This window comes from Ambystoma mexicanum, chromosome 12 (genome assembly GCF_040938575.1).
Source record: "Ambystoma mexicanum isolate Mex_15411 chromosome 12, UKY_AmexF1_1, whole genome shotgun sequence".
In the NCBI taxonomy this organism is placed as follows: domain Eukaryota; kingdom Metazoa; phylum Chordata; class Amphibia; order Caudata; family Ambystomatidae; genus Ambystoma; species Ambystoma mexicanum.
The window spans coordinates 120,294,810-120,315,499 of record NC_090936.1 but is presented as its reverse complement, the minus strand read 5'-3'; the positions used below and the strand labels follow the sequence as shown (position 1 = coordinate 120,315,499).

General features: G+C 46.8%; 1 protein-coding gene across 2 annotated transcripts in view; it reads left to right on the top strand.

Annotated features, from left to right (window-relative positions):
* The window catches only part of EFCAB6 (EF-hand calcium binding domain 6), a 1,227,964-nt gene that overhangs the window by 210,488 nt on the left and 996,786 nt on the right, over positions 1 to 20,690 (top strand). For both annotated transcript variants that reach the window (XM_069628134.1, XM_069628133.1), the window contains exon 5: positions 5,185 to 5,245. In XM_069628134.1, coding sequence (XP_069484235.1) covers positions 5,185 to 5,245 — 61 coding nt within the window. The remainder of the gene's footprint in view (positions 1 to 5,184; positions 5,246 to 20,690) is intronic.

Genomic DNA, 20,690 nt, shown 5'->3' with positions numbered 1-20,690 from the left:
AAGCCATTGAAGTCATCAACGTCTTCGACTGAGTCATTAAAGACTTTAAACCCTTATCTAAAGAGGACTTTTTCAGGTTGATGAGCTCCATTTATGAAGAGGAGGTGGAGGAGGAGAAGAGAAGCCTTCTGTTTGGATTGGAGTATGGTACGCCAAGTGCCCCGGAAAGGTTAATCTCTGAGGAGTCAAGGCTGAAAGACCTGGGGGGCATCTTGAAGGATGCCAGTGCTCTTGATACTTTGCCAAATGTGACTGGGCATGCTGATGCCTTATTTTGATCTGTTATGGGCAACGTGATTGAGCATTTAGGCTGGAGTAGACCTGTTGCTGAATATAAGAAGGATGATCTTACGGACATTCTTGATAAGGGTCCTCCAAAAGATCAGGCATTGACATTTCATACAGCTCTGAAGAACAGAATCTTGGAAATCTTGAAAAAGTCACACTACCCTGGCTGCAAATAAGAACTTGACAAAAAAATACAGACCTTCCGTTATAGCCCCAGGTGTTCTGTCTAGACATCCAACTCCAGAAGGTCTGGTTGTCCAGGCTGCCATGTCAACCTCAAAGGTGGCTGCCTATCCCACAATCCCTCCAGATGGGGGACACAAGAGATTTCACACCCTGGAAAAAGAGTGTTTTCGGCGAGTAGCATGGCACTTAAGGCCATTAATGTTTTGTGTGCCCTAGCCAAGTATTCCTACACTCTATAGGAGGTTGTGGCAATGGCAGCGGAACACATTCCTGAGGGAGGAAAAAGGGAAGGGCTTCTCAATATTGTGCAAGATATGATATGATATGATAGTTTATTTATATAGCACCTATACACAATGTGTTTCAAAGCACTTCAACTCAAGGGAGGGAACAAGGGAAAAAACTATGACATTCTTACAAGCCATGAACAGTAAGGATGCGAAATTAACTATCGTACTCGGCCTGACGACATTTCAGATAGTGCAAGAGCTAAGACATAGATAAGAAAGGGAGTGGGAGAGTGGGAAGGAAATGGAAACAGGCAGGCGACTACTGTACTAGGCCTGACGACATTTCTGGTAGAGCCGGAAAAAAAACAAGAGGTGAGGGAGAGGGGTGCAGAAAGGTAGGGGAGGAACAAAACAAGCGACTATCATATTATGCCTGACGACATTTCAGATATTGCAGGAGGGGGGGTAGGGAGGAAAAAAACAGTAAGGGGAGGGAGGAGGTTACAGACGAGGTTGCTATCATACTAGGTCCAGGGACAATTCTGATAGAGTAAGTGCATAGAAGAAAGTAAGGGGAGGGGATAGGAAAAAGGAAGAAGGGGAAAGGAGGAGAGAACAGAGAGTTAGCAGTCAAGAGTGGAGAAGCAAAAGGGGAGAGTGAATACAATTGCAGAAGTCAGTAGTAACACATAATGCTGCAAGCCAGGATACAAGATGAAGATGGGAACAGCATGAATCAGGGCCACCATGAGTACAAGATGCAAAAGAAGTTCACCATGAGAGTTGAGAAAGGGTGACGCACCATGAATGAATGAAGTCCATAAAAGTCAAATCCAGCATTGTCCACAAGACGGTGATGGTGAAACCAGAATGTATCAGGACAGACTCCTGGCAAGGATGCTATGTGCCATCCTCTGCAATCAGGTCTAGACTCTTCAGACTGTGTTAGTCGTGCTATGGCAGCAAGCACTGTAACAGAAGGTTTGTGTGGATGCGCAGATCAAGTTTTGCCCCGGATGTTCAGGGAAGGCTGTTGGATATGCCTTTTGATGGCTCACAACTGTTCAGAAGCTGCAAAATCGCTGGGAGCAGCTATTCGCCATCCACAAAGAACCATTTGGCCGGGCTGTTCCGTTCAATTTTATTAATCGGTTGGAAGAATGAAGGGACAATTCTCTCAGGAAGGCCAGAGGAGACCACCTCATGGTTCACTAGGATGGGGATGGGAAAAGCTACCCACGCAACCTCTGCCTCTTTGCCATCCACAACAGCCACAAATCCAAAACCTCTTTGAGGCCTTAGTCCACAGGGCTGTGGTGGGAGGTAGACTGACGCAGCATTTGCAAGATTGGCAAAGCATTACTTCAGATGCTTGGGCACTGCAAACTGTAGCCCATGGTTACTGTCTCAAATTTCTAAAGCAACCAATCCTTGAAGGATTCAGATCTGCTGCTCTTAAAGGAGATTATCATCCTGTTAGAGAAAGGTGCAATATAATCTGTACCTGTAGCAGAGAGGAATCCGGGATGGGACTCCTTACTTTTATTCCCAAAAGGGCGGAGGACTGCAACCCAGCTTGGACTTGAGATGCTTGAACAAGTTCCTCAGGAACGATAAGCTCAACATGGTAACTCTTTCCCAGATTCTCCAGGATCTCCATCTCGAGGATTGGATGCTGTCACTCGATCTTCACGATGCTTACTTGCATGTGCCCACACATCCCAACCACAGGAAGTACCTGAGGTTCACCATTGGCAGTTCTCATTATCAGTTTCCAGCACTGCCTTTGGGGTTCACCTGCTCCCCAAGGGTCTTCCCCAAGTTGATGGTGGTAACAAATCTAGGGAGGGGAGAGAGTTGCTTCTATCCCTACCTGAACGATTTGCAGTTCCGTGCTTGGTCTCCCGAACAAGCTCTGGAACATCTCAGCAGCACCTGCCACTTTCTCCACAGACTTGACTTCTGCCTCAATTTCTAGAAGTCCCACATGACAACTATTTATTGGGGCAGTCCTGGACTCTTCCTTGGGGAAAGCTTCACCCCCTGAGGTGAGGCCTCAGCATATTCTGTAGATGGTAATGACATTTCAAGATGCACAACATAACGGCCTTCAACTTTCTGATGTTGCTAGGTCTCGTGGCATCCTGCATTTTCCTGGTATCAGAAATTAAACTGTGATTAAAGGAGTACCTTTTTGGCAACCATGGGCGGAGATTACAGTAGTTACAGATGCCTCCCTCACAGGATGCGGAGCTCATGCAAGCAATCTAACAATGAGCGGCCATTGGTCTCCATTGGAGTCCAGACTACATATACACCTTTTAGAGCTGAGGACATTCAGACTGGCGCCGATGGTCTTTCTGCCCTCATTGAGGGGGGAAGAATATCCTGATAAGTCTCTCTGTCGGCCGTTCACCTAGCTGGAGAAGAGATCACGGCGGTGGATGCTCTGAGCAGGCAGAATAGTCTCTCGCGTTCTTCTAGAGATCTTCGTCCTTTGGGGAGCCTCTCAAGTGGATCTGTATCAACAGGAAGTGTGACCTTTTCTGCTCCAGGGAATTTCTTCAGAGAGGAGCTCTGGTGGAATGGGAGTTTCCACTCCTCTGTGTTCCCACCTGACCCCATCATTCCTCATTTTATCAGGAGGTTGATGAAGTTCATGAAATCCATGATCCTGATTAGGCCAGGAGGGTGTGGTACCCAGAAACGTCTGGACATGTCCATCTGCCCACCAATTCATCTTCATCAGAGAACAGACCTACTCACTCAGGAGGGTGGTTGCCTTCTCCACCCAGAGATCAGCACTCTGAACCTACACACCTAGTTTCTGAGAGGTTAAGATACAGAGATTGGGATCCCACACATGACATATTGGATGCTTTCAGCCAGAAGGCCAGCAACAAAGGCTCTATACAGCTGCCATTGGAACACATTTTGGAGCTGCTGCAGAGCTAAGAATATAGACCCTTTTATTTGTGACACACCATCAGTGTTGTCCTTCTTGTTACATCTGGCCCATACAGGGCTGCAGGTTTCCACTGCAAAGGGTTATTTGGCAGCGCTATGCATTGTCAAGCGCTTGTCTGAGCAAGGCTCATTTTTCAAAATGCCAATTGTGATCCAGTTCTTGAAGGGACTGACGAACATCTTCCCACTGGTGCCATTTATATTTCTGGTTTGGGACCTTAATTTAGTGTTGACATTCTTGATGGGGGCTCCTTTTGAGCCTTTGTATTTGTGTCCTCTTAGGATGTTGACTCCTGAAGACTGTCTTTCTGACAGTGATCAGTTCAGCTTGCAGGTTGGGCGAGGTTCAGACTTTGATTTGCAAACCACTGTTTACTACCCTTTTTAAGGAAAAGGTTGTCTTGAGGGTTTGCTCTACGTTTCTTAAAGTGGTGTCGGAGTTTCACCTGCCACAAAAAAATTGTCCTAAGCAAAAACAGGAAACAAGGTGACACCACCTTGTAGTTTCTGATGCTCTCAGTTGGCTCTGTAGGACTGAGCATCCAAAATCATAGAATGTTGTAATCTCACTTTTGCGTTGCTTTTTCTAATTCTTTTTTTGGTTCCAAAGATTTCAGTTTTCCAAAATGTATATATATAATGATGAAGAGAATTGTAAAAATTGTAGGAAATGTTTTAATTCACGTTCCTACTTAGTGGTTACACAATACTGTCTTAAAGGTCGTGTAAACGACCACCTTATTAAATAAACTTTGTAACTACAACAAATGACGTTACTTCAACTTATAGTGATGTGCATACTGAAAAAATGAGTTATGGGAAGGCAGAGGCTGCCAGGTGTTTTTCTACCCCAGCCGGATTCCGCTGTCTGTAGAGTTTCTGTCACCCACATCTGGATCAGGCCTAGCGAACATAGGTGTAAACAGCCACATTTTTCTGAGCTATGTTTACTGATACTTTACTCATTAAAAATGTGATATTGCAGCTTTTATTCCAGGTTTTAGTGTGTGATGATTAATTTGTCACAACTTTGACCTTGCTCCTCCTTACCTAAGCCGCAGGATCACCAAACCCGTCTCTCAAAAACCATCTAGATTACAATACTCTAACCTCCTGTCTGTCCCTAGGACTCACAAAGCGCGTGCGGGCGGCTCCAGCTTCCCTTCAGTTGCCCCTATCCTTTGGAATGCGCTCCCTCCGCACCTCAGAGCCATTGCCTCCCACACTGTATTCCGCAAAGCCATCAAGACTAACCTCTTTGTTTGAGTTCTCAAAACCTACCTGCAACGCTCTGTAACATGTGACTACCGAAATGTTTTCAAGTATTTTTCTAGGGCGGCTTCACTGTAACCCTCAAGTAAGCATTCTTAACCTCTGCTCCAGTGCCTCGATGTCTGCGGGCTGTTTGTGCGCTTTACAAATTCAAATAAATAAATAAATAAACTAAGGTGTTTTCCCGTTTAGCCAGTATAATATCAATGTATCTGAGTGCACTGTTCTTTTAACTTTTCAGCTGGAGTTCAACTAATGAAAACATGGCACTGAATCAACTTGAGTACAAGTTAAAAACGAAGGTATGTTTTAACTATCATCCAATGTAATCTTTTTTTTACCAATGAGCTTCATATAGTGAATCCAGTCTATTTTGAATTGTATTCCTTAGATTGCCTGGCTATTGGGAACTGAGCTTTAGACCATTGAAAGGACCTGTGTAAAAGAATTGAACAGATGATCCACCAAGGTCTACAGCTGTGGCCACATAAAAAAAAGAAGTGAATTCCTTTGTCTAGCCTTATCTTCATTTTTAAACAATTTGATCAGTTCCTTCTCCCCAGCAACTCTCATCGTGTTTTTAACAGACCTATGTCATTCATTCATTATTTTCCTTTATTTGACATTACAGCATTCAGTGGATACAACAATAAAAACGAATGCAAAATGAAAAACATGACAAAGAATGACATTTCAGTTTCATAAGCTGACCATAAAACAAAATATGAAAGCAAAAAGCATTATACCTTTGAATCCGTTTTCTAAGCTTTGGATAAATAATTAGCCACGTTGAAAATAAAATACCGGTACCGGTAAATCCTTACCGCCTTACTACGAGGTCCCTTTGCGGGTTGGGGGATTTAACGCCTGCTTTTTGCAGGCGTTAAAAACCAACCGGCAAAGGGACCCAGGGAGCTAATTACGGTACTGCAATTTGCGGTACCGTAATTAGCGCCTTCCCCATTACCATTATGCCCTATGGGGCAAAAATGGGAATGGGGAAGGGCAATGGTGGAAGGGGGAATTACCGCCCCGCCAACCTTGGAATGGGGCGGTAATTCCCCTTTCCGCCAAGGCGGTGCCGATATTTTACTGGCATGAACCATGGCGCTAATAGCGCCATGGTTCTCCGCCATCCGTGTAATGAGGCCCTATGTCTTTAGTATCTATGACGACCGCTAGGAGAGGTGACTACCAAAGAGATAGAAGTGGAGAGGCAAGCTCACGAGTGAGGATGTGGTGCGGAAACATGACTGCAAGCAACTTTAGTGAGGAAAGGGGAAAAGCTAGCACAATCTTTCTGACAAGGTTGCAGTGCACATCAGACACTGAGGACTTGGCAGCCTGAGATAGTTAGGAGAGAGGCGAGAGGAAGAAGCAGCGTTCAAAGTGTGTGGGGTCAAGAGAGACCTGGAGGGAGTTCAGGAAGTGGACATTCGGACAGCAAACTTGGAACGATGCCAAAGTGAGTTTCATGCTGCGAATTGTGGTTCTAAGACTCCAAAACCATTGCACCATGCCGCTAACAAAGCCAAGAACAGAAGAGCAATTGGACACCCCAAGCTGTGACTCTTAACACTCCCAAAAACTTGAGAGCACTTATGTGCACACGGTCTAGCGAACCAAATTAGAAGGGCATACTTGGAGTTGCGGTGGAGCTGTCAAAACCTGCAGTGGTGTAACTATCTGGGTCAGATAACAATTCGAATTGACGTTGCCAACTGACGGTGGTACCCTCAATATTATGGTAATATCACGCGTATGATGTGAGTGCCAGAGCATGTCATGGTCCTGCCTGACACATGACAGAACTTCCTAGACCTATGATGGTAATGGCTGGTAAATGCTATGCGCATCTGGGAATATGATGTCACTGTCCGGAAAAGAAAGGCCTATAAAGTCCCTTGACATCAGCCAAAACTGGCCTTTCCAGGGCTCCTTCCTACCTTCTTGCACAGCTCCTCTTAACCTCTTCCGGTCCCCATCAGCTTGGCTCCTCCCTCCAGGATGTCTGTGGTGTACTTGCTGATGCCCTCTCTGAGTATAGTTTCGGCAGGAGTTCAGGATAGTGCGAGTGGCGATGTTCAAGGTTTGAATGAAAGTCTGTGGGCCGTAGCTGACCGGGCATGGCCAAGAAAGTTTGGTTGATGGCTGCGAGTGTATTGATCATGCTTGAAAATCACAAATGGTATGCTGCATTTGAGGTAGTGAAGAGTGATTATGGTTAGGGTGTGGGACAATCATAAAAGCATGAGCAGGGATAATTAATCTTGTCATGTGAAGTGAAGGAGGAGAGCGATGAGACGTGAGGAAGGACACACAGACTGCAGATGTTGTTTGGTTATTTACCCTCCCATCGACCCCGCCCCCATGGCCATGCTAGTACCTATGGCCTCTCATGCCCACTTCCTGCCACTCCGCACCCAGTAAATATCCATCTTCGAACTCCGAGTGTTGCTCTGTGCTTCCTGGCAGAATTTTGAAATTGAATGGCTTTATTGCAACTCCAAACCAGCTAAATAAACTACTGATGTAATAAAACTGTCTTAACCAAGTGTGCCTTCAACCACTTGATTTATAGACAGTAGGTGTGTCCTTGCATTTGTTTCTTACATTAAATGTCAGTTTAAAACAAACATTTGTGGCTTTCGTATAGATATAATAGGCATTTGCCCGACAATGCCATGATATGCCAGCTGCAGCACCTTTTGCCAGCTGTTGGCATCCTACTGCCAAGTAAAGCACCATTAAGACTTGAAAATTCATATCATTGTGGTTCTTTCACATTGACACAGGCCCCCAAAAGTGCCTGTGCAAAGATCCTAGTAATCTACCAACAAAAGTGTATCAATTGCTAAAGGTGCCCAGCTGATTTCGCACCTTTAAGTGGCAGCTAGGATATCGCTGGCACACGACTGCCAAGGGAACGCATCACCTGATACTCGTGAGTGGTGGGGTAGAGTTTGGTTTTCATTAGCTATGAACAAAATTGACGCTATTAAGGGGGGATTGATTGTCTTCCTATATTGCCACCTGGCGTTCATTTATTGAATTTGTGCTAAGTAATGATTTCCCGCGTTATAAACCCCAGAGTATGGCTACCTTCATGATGGTGTAGACTGAAGACATTTTGGGCCCGCTTGGTTGCTATGGTTTATGCGCCGATCCCTTGATATCAGTTCATTTTCTGTGCACCACTGTTCCATGTGTTCAAGGTATGTTATTGTTCTTTTCTGTTTTTGTCAAAATTAATACAAATTTAATTTTTAAAAAGCATGTTAATTCCTTACACTGAAGTATACTTGTTTCCCAGATTTGCAAGAAACCATGTTTCGAATGGATTGTGTCCTCCCATGTACTCCTCATCTTATGATATTTCCATGTCCAGCTTTAGCTGCTTCAGAAATGTTTTCCAGCAGGGGCTGCTGCGCGTCTATGCCTGTCGACTCTATGTCCCTCGAGGGCCTCCGTCTCTATGTCGATGGTATATAGCGTGCGCAGCGACCAGTGGATTCAGTTCCATTTTTACGTGAGAGCTATCGCTTCGGACGATCGGTGCGTATTGGTTCCTTGACAAGAAACCTTTTGAATTTAGTAAATATGGCATCTGCATCATCGTTGCTGAGATCTGAGTTAAAAAAATGTCACAACTGCTGGGCGAAAATGTCCCTTACAGACCCCTATCGGATGTGTCTGTGGTGCTTAGGATCCACTCATTTAACATAGGAGTATGGTTCCTGCCTATCGATGACAGCGAAAGCCCTGAATGAGCGTAGAGGGAAGTTATCTGCAGGTAGGTCTCATAAATCTACTTCAATGATTCAGTCAAAAAAGCGATCCTCTGACGAATCGAGAGGCGACTCTCCTCGTCGGAAAAAAGCGAAAAGGTCCCGATCCTACAGTGGTTCTCACCACTCGTCATCGTCCTCACAACGTTTTCGAAGAAAAGGCGTCACAGATTGTCATCTTCATCGTCGAGTTCCTTCCCGGAATGGGTCGCTTGCCCGACCAAATTGGCCTCACCGGCTGAATGGGAGAAATTAAGGCTGAAAACACTCACAAAGTATTCGAGAATGCGGCCTCGACCCCCTCGAAGGAAAGCAAGAGCCATGCCCATGTCAACAAGCACGACAGAAAGAAGACAAAGGAAAAGAACTGTGCGCCGTCGGGCCTGGGTTTTCAGGAGAAAACTCCTTGGGACCCCTCAGAGGTTCCTTCAAATAGGGAAAAGTCTCAGTTGAAGATAAAGTCTTCGACGTCATCAACACCAAAAGACTCGACATTACTGTATAAAAAATCCTCGATGCCTCAGCCATCAAAGCCCCTGACGTCGACGGCATCGAAGACTTCAACACCATTGTTGACACAAATAACAAAACCCACGAAGGATGTCAAGAAAACCTTCACCCCACTGTCTAACTGTCTAGGAAATACTTTTTTTAAGTCTTTCCTCAATTTATGAGGATGATAAGCCATCTTCGGATGAATCACGTCCTTTTGGGTTACCGTATGGGACACATGCTGTTCCAGAGGCTTTCATTTCAGAGGACTCAAGAATGAAAAATCTTCATGAAACCCTACAAACTGCAAGTGGCTTACACTTCCCCTGAAAGTAGAGTTTGGAAGACCAGATCCTTCAGACCATGCTGATGGATCTTACAGGCAACTGACATCGAGGGTCATAGAATATCTGGGATGGAGTAGACCTGCACCACTTTTTGAGCATGACGACCTCACAGATATTTTAGATAAAGGACCCCAGGAGGACCCTATTCTTCCTTTTCATGTAGCCCTTCAAAGGGCAGTTAATGCCAATTGAGAAACGCCAGAATTAATTCCAGCGGTGAACAAAAAACTGACATGCAAGTACAGAGCGTCTAGCAGTGACCCCTGTTATCTAACAAAGCACCATACTCCAGAAAGTTTCGTGGTTCAGGCCACCATATCCACATCCAAGCAAAATGCTTATCCAACAATTCCCCCGGACAGAGATGACAAACTCTATGACGCTTTGGCAAAAAAGGTTTTCTCTGCGGGGAGTATGGCCCTTAAGTCAGCAAATGCCATGTGTGCACTGGCTAAATTCACTTTCACCCTGTGGGATTCATAGCGATGGCGGCTGAACATATCCCGAAGGGGAAGAAAGAGATGGTTTCCTAAACATTGTCAAGGATGGGAACGATGCAATGTGTGAATCCCTCCAGACTGGTCTCGACTCGGCTGACAGTATCAGCAGGGCTATGGTTGAGAAAGTCTGGTTTTGCCCCAGATGTGCAATCTGGACTTCTTAACATGCCCTTTGACGGCACACATTTGTTTGGCAGCATGGCTGACGAGAGGCTGGGGGAACTGCAGACCTCCAAAGCAGCATCAAAATCCCTTGGTGCTGCAATCAGCCAGCCACAAACTCGCCCCACTGGTACAGCTTGGAGGTGCAGGTCCTTTTGCTATTACTCCTCAGTTAGAAGAGGGAGAGAACTGACGAAGAGGTCAGAGAAGATTCCCCTGTGGTGGACAGGGAAGAGGCGCGAAGACCGCCCAGCTAGCGGCTACTCTACCATCAGCCACTACATCAGCTGCCTGAAAACCTCTCTGAAGCCTTTGCCCACAAAACCCCGGTGGGAGGCAGACTCTCACAGCATCTGAAAGAATGGCGGGGTATTAATTCAGATCCATGGGCATTGGAAACAGTTGCCCAGCGTTGCTGTCTTCCCTTTCTAAAAATGGTCCAGGATCATCCACCGGGCAACAGCTCTTTCACAGTGAATACTCAATGAGCAAACTGCAAACAGTGGTCCTCTTTTTTTATTAGGGGCTCGTAGGGGAAGGACTCAGTAACATAGAGAACAAAGGGTTGTCCCAACGAGCTACCACAGTTCCAGATTCAGGAAATGTTGATCCTGCTCGAGAAGGTGCTATAGAGCTGGAACCTGTAGTGGAGTACCTGTAGTGGAGAGGAACAAGGGTTGGTACTCCCCTTATTTTCTAATACCCAAAAGGGACAGAGGATTGAGACACATCTTGGCATTAGGAGACTTGAACAAGTTCTTCAGGAAGGACAAGTTCAATATGGTTACCCTTTCTCAGATCCTTCAGGCCCTACAGCTTCATGTTTGGATGGTATCATTGGACCTTCAGGATGCTTACTTTCATTTGGCAATCCATCACAAACACAGAAGGTACCTGAGGTTCGCAGTTGGCGGTTCTCATTATCAGTTCGAGTTCTGCCATTTGGCTGACCTCGGCCCCAAGGATTTTCTCCAAGTTGATGGCGGTTGTGGCAGCGAATCTCAGAAGGGGGGGGTTCACGTCTACCCCTACCTGGACGCTTGGTCGATCAGGGCCCGTTCTCCCAAACAGGCCCTGGAACATCTCAGCTCCACCTGTCACTCCCTCCACAGACTGGGCTTCTCCCACATGATACCATCTCAAAGGCTCCAATTCATCGGTGCAGTCGTCCTAGATGCATCCTTGGGAAAAGCCTTGCTGCCCGAGCTGGGGCCTCAAGATATTCTGTAGATGGTCACCAAATTCCAGAATGCCCAGCGTCTTCGGCTTTCGACTTTTTGTGGTTGCTCAGCCTCATGGCATCCTGCATTTTCCTGGTGCCAGAGACTCGCCTGAGAATCAGATCTCTCCAATGGGCTCTCGGGACTCAGTGGTCCCAATTCTCTGGCAGGATGTCAAGCCTTCTTCAAGTGCCAAGCAGAGTCACACAGGACCTTCTGTGGTGGGCCTGCGAGGAAAACATTCTGAAGGGAGAACCCTTTGTAGTGACAGACGCCTCACTCTCGGACTGGAAATCCCACGCCAACAAACTGACAATCAACGGTCGTTGGTATCCATCTCAGTCCAAACTGCCCATCAACCTTTTGGAGTTGAGGGCAATCAGGCTAGTGCTGAAGGCCTTTCTGCACTCTGTACGCGGAAGGAACGTTCTGATAATTACGGACAAGATGGTGGCCATGTACTACCTCAACAAGAGAGGAATGTAGGGTCACTGCCACTGTGCAGAGAGGCAATGCAGCTCTGTTCTGGGCGATTCAAGAAGGAATCTCCTTCTTGGCAGTTCACCGAGCCGGAGAGGAGCACACAGCGGCGGACGCTCTGAGCAGGCAGAGCACAGTCTCCCACAAGTGTTAACTAGCTCAGGAAGTCCTTTAAGAGATCTTCACCCTTTGGGGAAACCCTCAAGTGGATTTGTTCACGACCAGTGGCAACCAGAAGTGCAAACTGTACTAATCCAGGGAATTTCCCCCAAGAGGAGCTCTAGGGGATGTGTTCGTAGTGGCCTGGGAGTTTCCACGCCTGTACGCATTTCTTCCTGTCCCTGTAATTCATCAAGTGATCAGGAGGTGGAGAAAGTTCGGGAAACCCATGATCCTAATGGCTCTGGATTGGGCCAGGAGGACCTTCTCTCGCGAGAGGAGGGCCGGGTTCTCCATCCAGAGGTCAAGAAACTCAACCTTCATGCATGGTTTCTGAGAAGTTGAGATATAAGTGGGACCTCCCGGACGATGTAATGGAGATTTTGCTTTCGGACAGAAGGCCAGCAACAAAATCCTTATACCGCTGCCTTTGGAACAACTTCTGCAGCTGGTGCATGGATGAGAATGTTGACCCTTTTACATACAGCACACTTAGGATGTTGTCGTTCTTGTTACACCCGGCTAATCTGGGGCTCCAGGGTGGCACAAATAAAGGGTATGTGGCAGCACTATCTATTTTGAAGTGCTCCTCTGAAGAGGTATCTTTCTTCAAATTACCACTGGTTATACAATTTCTGAAAGGATTGACAAATGTTTTTCCTCCGGTCCCTTTTTCAAGTCCCGGTTTGGGATCTCAACCTAGTTTTGAAATGTCTGTGTGCTCCATTCGAGCCTATTCATTCCTGTCCTTTAAGATTGTTAACTCTGAAGAGCATCCTTTTGCTGGCTCTTACATCATCCCGTAGGTTTAGTGAACATCAGGCCTTATCTTGCAAGCCTCCTTACACAATGTTATTTAAGGATAGAAGTTAAACCAACATTTTTCCAAAAATTGTGACTGAGTTTCATTTAACTCAAAAGATTATACTACCATCGTTTTATCCTCCACCTCATCCTGGAAAAGAAGATGAGATATTGCACAGGCTTGACCCTAGATGTGCACTTAGCTTCTACTTATCCAGAATGTCTAAGTTAAGACATGATGATCAACTTTTTGTTGGTTACACAGGCCATAAGTTGGGTATGACGGTCCCAAAACAGACCTTATCTATGTGGATCGTTTTAGGAATCTCTGAATGCTACAGATTACCTGGAAAAGATCCTCCTCAGGGTTTCGGAGCTCATTGCACAAGGGGCATGGCTACTTCCGCTGTTTTACAGAGAGGAGTCCCAATCAGGATATTTGTGCGGCCGCCAGATGGTCCTCCGTCCACACATTCACCAAGCATTATAGCGTTGATACTTCTCTACACACAGACCAATAAGGCCTACATTCTTTTTGAAGATTGCAAATTCTGACTCCCTCCTCCGGAAATACAAACACTGCTCTGGGAGTACATCATAAGATGAGGAATACGTGGGAGGATACAATCCATTCGAAGAACAAGTTACTTACCCGTGGTAACATTCTTTCGATTCGATGTTCCTCCCACGTATTCCTCATCGCCCCTCCCAACCTGCCCCTCAGTAGAATTTGCTTGTTATTGCAGTTTACGCTCTTTCAGGGTGAGTAGTTGTCGGCATAGGATAAATGAACACACGTAAAAAACAGAACTGAAGCCAATGGTCGCTGTGCGCACTATATACCATCGATGAAGCGACATCTAGATGGAGGCCCTCGAGGGACATCGAGTCGCCGGGCATCGATGCGCGGCGCCCCCTGCTGGAAGAATTTTCCGAAGCAGCTAAAGCTGGATGTGGAAATATCATAAGATGAGGAGTACGTGGGAGGAACATACCACTGGTAAGTAACCTGTTCTTCTGCTGCCATCTATTTACAACATCTGTAACACACCACAGTTATGCACGTCCTACATCCCTTGGCTCTCCAGATGTTTGGGGTTACAGCGCCCAGCTAGCATAGTTAATTGTGAGGATCATTGGATTCATAGTCCAAAACATCTGTAGAACCAAAGTTTTGCAGAGCCCTTCCCTACATTGATGCTCTATGCCAGTGGTGGGCAACCTGTGGCCATGGCTACTACTCCCCTCAGCATTGATCATAGTGGCTAAGTAAGGACTGATAGGAGTTGTGGGGGAAAACGTTGCGAGTGTTGCACGTTACCTAGTACTACTGTAGACAAAGTGGAGGAATTGGCACAGGTTCTTAAATCTGCACATGCCCTTCCCCCAATATACCTGGCTACATTTGTTTTAATTTCGTTTTTGAGAAAAAGGTCTGCGCTGAACTTCTGAGTAAGGTAGGCACAGATTCCTGGGCAATTACATTGATGATGAGGAATTCAAATAGGTCCTGCCCCTTCCACGGCATAACACATTGTGGTTAGGCGTTTATTAGAAAAACTGTGCCTATCAGCGAAACCTTGGAGACACAGTAGCACCATTTACTAAGGTCTCTGCACTGAACTTTTAGCTTTCTAGATTGCAGCAGACTTATCACCAAAGGGCCTCATTGTAAAGGTTCTGCAAATAACAGGTGTCATGATTGCCCCCAATACACTATAATCGCTGGATTGACTTAGAAATGGTAAGACAAGGGGCCTGATTATGAGTTTGGTGCTATTAACTCCAGTATTACCACCATACTCATTTCCCGTTACCATATGCAGTAATTACTGGGTGCCCAGAAAGGGCTGCATGAAAGCATGTTGACCTTTCTGTTATTCCCCATTTTAGAGTCCGACAGGTTTTCTATGGTGTCTGGTAACTGCTGCACGTAGTACTTACTACATGCAGTAACTACCTCTGCACAAAAGCAGACCGGAATAAGAGCAGACCCGTTTCCTGAAGCGGGTGAGGCAGAGCTTAAGTAGCTCAGGAGATGGCGGGGGAGGTTTCTGGGGTGGGGGGGCGCAGGAAGGGGCCCACCAAGACCGCTGCCTCTGAGCTTGCATCCGGTCACAAGTTAAGCATTCCTTTGTTTCACATGAAGGACTGCATATACCGGATGCAGGCTCGGAGATGCTCTGCTGACGCACACCCTCCACCCCCCACTCTCTACCTTTTTGTGTTGACAAGCCATTGTTTTTACACCAGTGATAACAACTGAAGAACATGGGGCATTGTTATCCTGAAGTCCAGCACAAAGCATCAGATAGCTGACCAAATCTATGCATTCTTCCAAGAGAATTAAAGTGCCACACAGATTTTTTTTTAAACTGTTATTTATTTTCATGTCTTTATTTGACACACCAAAACCTTTTTTTTTTATATTACTTTTTAGTTACATATTGCACATGCCTGAGAAAGTTAACTGTCATTTATTTTCTTGCCTAAGTGGTCTAGTGGCTGCTTTGGGACATGGGGGGGCCTCATTACAACTCCGGCATTAGCCGTGCCGGTAGAACAGGCGGGCTGCCGCCGAAGTTGTGATTTTTTCCGATGCCTGGCTTCCCGGAATAACCAGGCCCTGGTGTTCTGGGAAGTCACGTGCCAGAAATATGTAAATCCCCATTCCCATTTGAGTCCAGTAGGACTCAATGGGACCGGGACCGTTAATAACGGTGCCAGTGCTTCCCGGAAAGTCTGCAAGCGGCTGCCGTCCCCTGGCGGGTGGTGCGGCAGCTGCCTGCAGACTTGGAGTGTGCCGGTCTGGTAACACCGGTGCCGGTAGGCTTACCCGCACCATTGTTACCGGACCGGCACACTTGTAATGAGGCCCATGGACTTGTACTCGGGGGTTCTCTGATCCCACCATATAAAACTCGTAGTCAAAGAGGAGCACACTCCGACCAAGAAGCCTCGCTGTTTATTACAGCTGGGTGAGCACAAATCGAACAGAATAGTGAACCGCAACTGTTTGATGAGAGCTGGCATCTGTTCATACAGTGAACATTCACTTTATACTCTGGATATAATGATCAAGGCATTAGACACAGTTACAGCTTGAAGGTTTGTATTTTCTACCATTCCCAGTAATTTAACTGGCTATGCCATGTCATATCCTTAACGCTAACACATGTTAATCTAACATGATTGGAGCTAAGAGATCAACAGTATCCCAACTCATTGTATCCCCATGTGGCCCCACATCAATTCTCACCCCACTCAGGAAAAGTTTGCAATTAGTAGAATAACATTTGTGCTGACTGCCAGAACTTAAATATACTTCCATTGGTCAGCCCCATTGAGGAAAGAACACGAGACACCCTGCTTCTGGTGGGAAGGGAGACATTCACATGGTACCTGCTAGATATCGGCCTTCGCGAATCCTGTATTGGATACTCTGAAGGCTGGCCACCTCCCAATCACACTGAAACCTACCTTTTGATTGGTCCTCCTGGGAACGCCACTCCATCCATTTTCCCCTTCCCACAGCCACCTGCCACTAGGCACTTGTGGCCATGTGAACGGTTCTCTGGCTCAAGTCCACTTTCCCTCTACCCTGAGTTCCCGCAGAATTGGCTTGCCACCCTGTTATTATATCACCCAGTGTTGTTTTAGCTGCTTCAGTTTAGCCTCCTCCTACCCAGTTTAGCCTTCCCCCAGGCCCATGCGGTGGTGATCATGGCTCCTCGGGCAGGGCCCCTCTTGGGGGCATCCTTGCTAAATGTGTTTGCCGGGGTTATTTTGTCCCTACCTAGTGCTAATGATAGAAAGGTCCCGTGGACCAATAGTACACGTAATGCATTCCTACCCCTGTGTTTCCATGCAGAGTCTTTGTTCAGGGTGTGACTGTAATTTATTTGTGTTCCTATGTTTCTTCCCACAAGAGGGTACCCTGTCCCCCCTTACTTACTTTTGAAGGTGGTAGGGGCGCCCCCCTATATGGCGCTAAATCAGCACCTTTAATACAGACTAAATGCATTGGCTCAGCATCAAAGAACTTTTCATTTTCTTAACATGCCAACCACTGCCAGATGGCTCCTCAATGGTTCCATGTAATAATGTCCCCTCAAAAATATCACCATGTATAGAGATATTACCTGATACCTGCTCAATGTGACTTGGCGCCTAGATTAGGAAAACAGTGTTTATTGTGTCACTGTGGAAAATCAATGCAATGATATGTGTGCAGCAATGATTTATGCTCTGCTCAAGTCACCACCCTGTTTTTTAATGCATCCATGTGCTGCTTCTCTATGTAACAGAACATACGACTGTTTTGTCTGATATGCCCCATGACCATACAATAGCACACTGGAACTGTTTGTGCATGTAGCTCTAACAAGTGTGCCATAATGTCCCCATATTTAAGCACATTAAGCAATCAAAGAAGTTGCCTCCAATTGTACACCCACTAGGCCAAACACCCATTCTACACCGCCACCCCATGATTTTCACTAGCTGCAGGCCAGCACTAATAAGAGATGCTAATGCCAGTCCTGTTAAAGAAAGCATGGGACTGCTCTTTTTTTTGTTGCAGAAATAACCTGTGCCCTGTGCAATGGTGAGGAGCTAGTGGTTGAGGAACTGTGCACATTATACCAAATATCAGAAGCCAGTTTTGGTTATAATGCTTCATCAGCTTAATACTGGTCAGGCAAAAGTCTGTAAGAAGTACAATCCTTTCTATAAAATGTGTCCTTCTTTATTGGGTGTCTCTTCTATCCGTTCTGGTCTATAGATGTAATTCCTTAGAGATGTTTCTGAATTGGGGACTGGGCATGCTCGGACTGAGACCCTGCCCCTCCTCATCTAAAATTCTACAGAAACAAGAAGCAAAAGAGCCCTCATAACCCAGGAAGTTGAGGGTTTTGGGCGCATCCTCTGACAAAGTGTACTGCCTATGGAGCAGGCAGCAGGCCAGACTCTCTGTCCTGTCCAAGAAGAGAGTTCACATCCAAGCCCGTGTCTCTGCGGCCTCTAACAACACAGCGAAACTCTATAAAATGTGCAAGGAGCTGGCCAACCCTTTTGCAGTCTCCACCTGTCCTGTTCCCTCCCAGGCCCTCTGTACGGCTCTGGCTTCTCACTTCACCACTAAAACTCAGGTCATCCTGCCCTCGCTCTCCTGTACTTTCCCTTTACCTCTCTCGTCCCTCCCCACCCCCCTGGCTGCCTCTCCCTCCCCTCCCCTCCCCTCCTCCCTCCTCTTCCTCTCTAACAACACCTGACAATGTTTCTAGACAAGCCTGATCTACAAATGTCGTCCAAACGGGTGCTCCCATGCTCCTCCAGAACCATCAAGGACCACATTGACACCCTTGCTCCAGCCTTGGCTGAATTCTGCAATCACTCTTTCAACACTAGATCTTTCCCCTCTTTCCTCAATCACTCCCTTGTGCATGCCCTCCTTAAAAGGCCTTCTGCCGATCCTACCTGTGGCAAACTATCGCCCGATCTCTGACTCCTTTCCTGGATGAACTCCTGGAAAAGCAGGCCATCTCCCAGCTTACTCTCCCTACTGAATCTGTTGGTTGTCTCCATGACCATCAGTCTGACTTGAGAGCAGCCAGAGGCACGGAAACTGCTCTCCTGAACACCCATGAAGATCTGCTCTCTAACCTTGACTCCAGCCTTCCTTTTGTCCTCATCATCCTTGACCTTTCCTCTGCTTTTGACATGTTCAATCACGCCATCCTGATAAATTGATCATGTGAGAACCTGGGCATCATCGATCAGGCCCTGGAGAGGCTGACCTCCTTCCTCCTGCACCGACCATCTCAGGTCCAACTTGGGTCCTTTCTCTGCACCACCTCTCTCTCCACATGTGCTGTTCCCGAGGACTCTACCCTCTCACCCTGGCTCTTCAATGTCTACTTTGCCCATTTGGCCCACCTGATCTCTACCGTCTCCTTTAATTTTCAGTGTTATGCGGATGACACTCGGCTCTTTTTCAGGCTCCCCTCGGCCTTCTCTGCTCTTTCACTCATACCTGACTGTCTATCCACAATTCAGTATTGGTGCGCCTCCAACGATCTCTGCCTTAATGCCAGTAAGACAGTGATCCTTCTCATTGGGACATCTCTTCCTGCTTTCCCTCTCTTTACACTCTGGCCGCCCTCCTTGGACCCTCTTCCTTTGCCTTTCTGTGAGGCAAAAAAACTTGGTGTCATCTTCGACTCACCTCTCTCCTTCTCTCCTCACATCACAGACATTGCCAAGAAGGCCCACTACCAGATGCACCTCCTCAGAGGTATTCTTCCTTTTCTCACTTCCCCCCCCCAGAAGCTCACCGTCGCCAGAGCCCTGGTTCTCTCTATGCTGGACTACTGCAGCAGCCTCTTTCTCAATCTGCCTTCCTCTATTCTCCGCCCTCTGCAACAAATCCAGAATAGGACTGCAAGACTTATCCTTGGCCTCAAGCCCAGGGGTCGTATCTCTCCAGCCCTGAAATCTCTCCAATGGCTCCTGGTGGCTGCAAGGATCAAGTTCAAGACCCTCTACATCGTCCACAAGGCTTTCTGACTACATTGTCCACAAAGCTCTCTGGAGCCACGGCCCATACTGCATCCAACTCCCTCTTCCTTATCAAGCCATTGGCTCAGCCACCTCCAACTTTCTGGGGGTCAGGTGCTTCTCCAGGCAGAGAGTGGGGGATAGATCTCTCTCCTCTGCAGGTGCCTGCCTCTGGAATGGCCTCCCTGCCCCTCTCATACTTGAACTGGGCCACCAAGTTCCACAAGTAGCTCAAGACCTTCTGTTTCTCCTCTGCGTTCTCTCTATCCCTCACGTGCTAACCTACCTGTCTGCTGTGCCAATTGGTTGCTTGGCTATCCTCAGAGTCTCAATGGGCACTAGGCTCCTCCTTGATCAATCTTCCCTGCACTGCCTCTGGGCCTACTGTACACGTAGGGGATGTAACTGTACCCCTACCGTCCCCTGCCTCCTTGCACATACCCAGAGCTGCGCGCCCTGGCTGCACTTACTCAGAGCATTGTTGCCCTGATTAGACTTCCTCCTTGCCATTCCCTGGCACGTCCACCTCTCCCTTCCCCTTGCACTTTGCGTTGACGCACTTGCACAAATCGGAATGACACAAGGCCTAGTAAGATCGTTTGTCTTGTCCTCCCTCTGCCTTCCCTCCTTTGTCTTGTCGCGCCTGGAAACACTTGTGTACAGGCGCGTTATAAATGACATGTCATATCCTATCATTTGAGTGGCTGATGTTGCAGCCATGTTCTCCTCGCATCCAAAAACCTAAGGAGAGAGTACAATAGGAGTGTACCAGACTGTCCATCTTCGAATGATAACCTTCTAACAAAAAATAATTCAAATGATTAGTCTAGTGTTACCCCTCCACCCCCGTGTGAAATACAAGTGAGGTGGTTCGAACAGAACTCCTGCAGCACAGGACCAGTGGTCCGGCAGGCTGGTCACACCACAGTGTGCCAGTACGGGCAGTTTGAAACTGCATTCAAGCAAGGCCTTCCGTAAGAGCAGGTGACAGAACAAACATTTACTTGAGCAGCAGCAACTGTTTTCACATTAGATTTCTTCTGTACAGTACTTGAATTACAATGTAATGAAACTAGCATTATTTGTTTAGCAACGATTTATTGATATTGAGGAGGTACACGTGCCAGTCAGGGGGGAGCATTCTAGGGTTTGGCCCTGTGAACCAAGTTGGCTAGAAACGGCCATGAATAGGAGTTACAGAACATTAAACTCTGAAGTTAATGGTAATTACCGGATG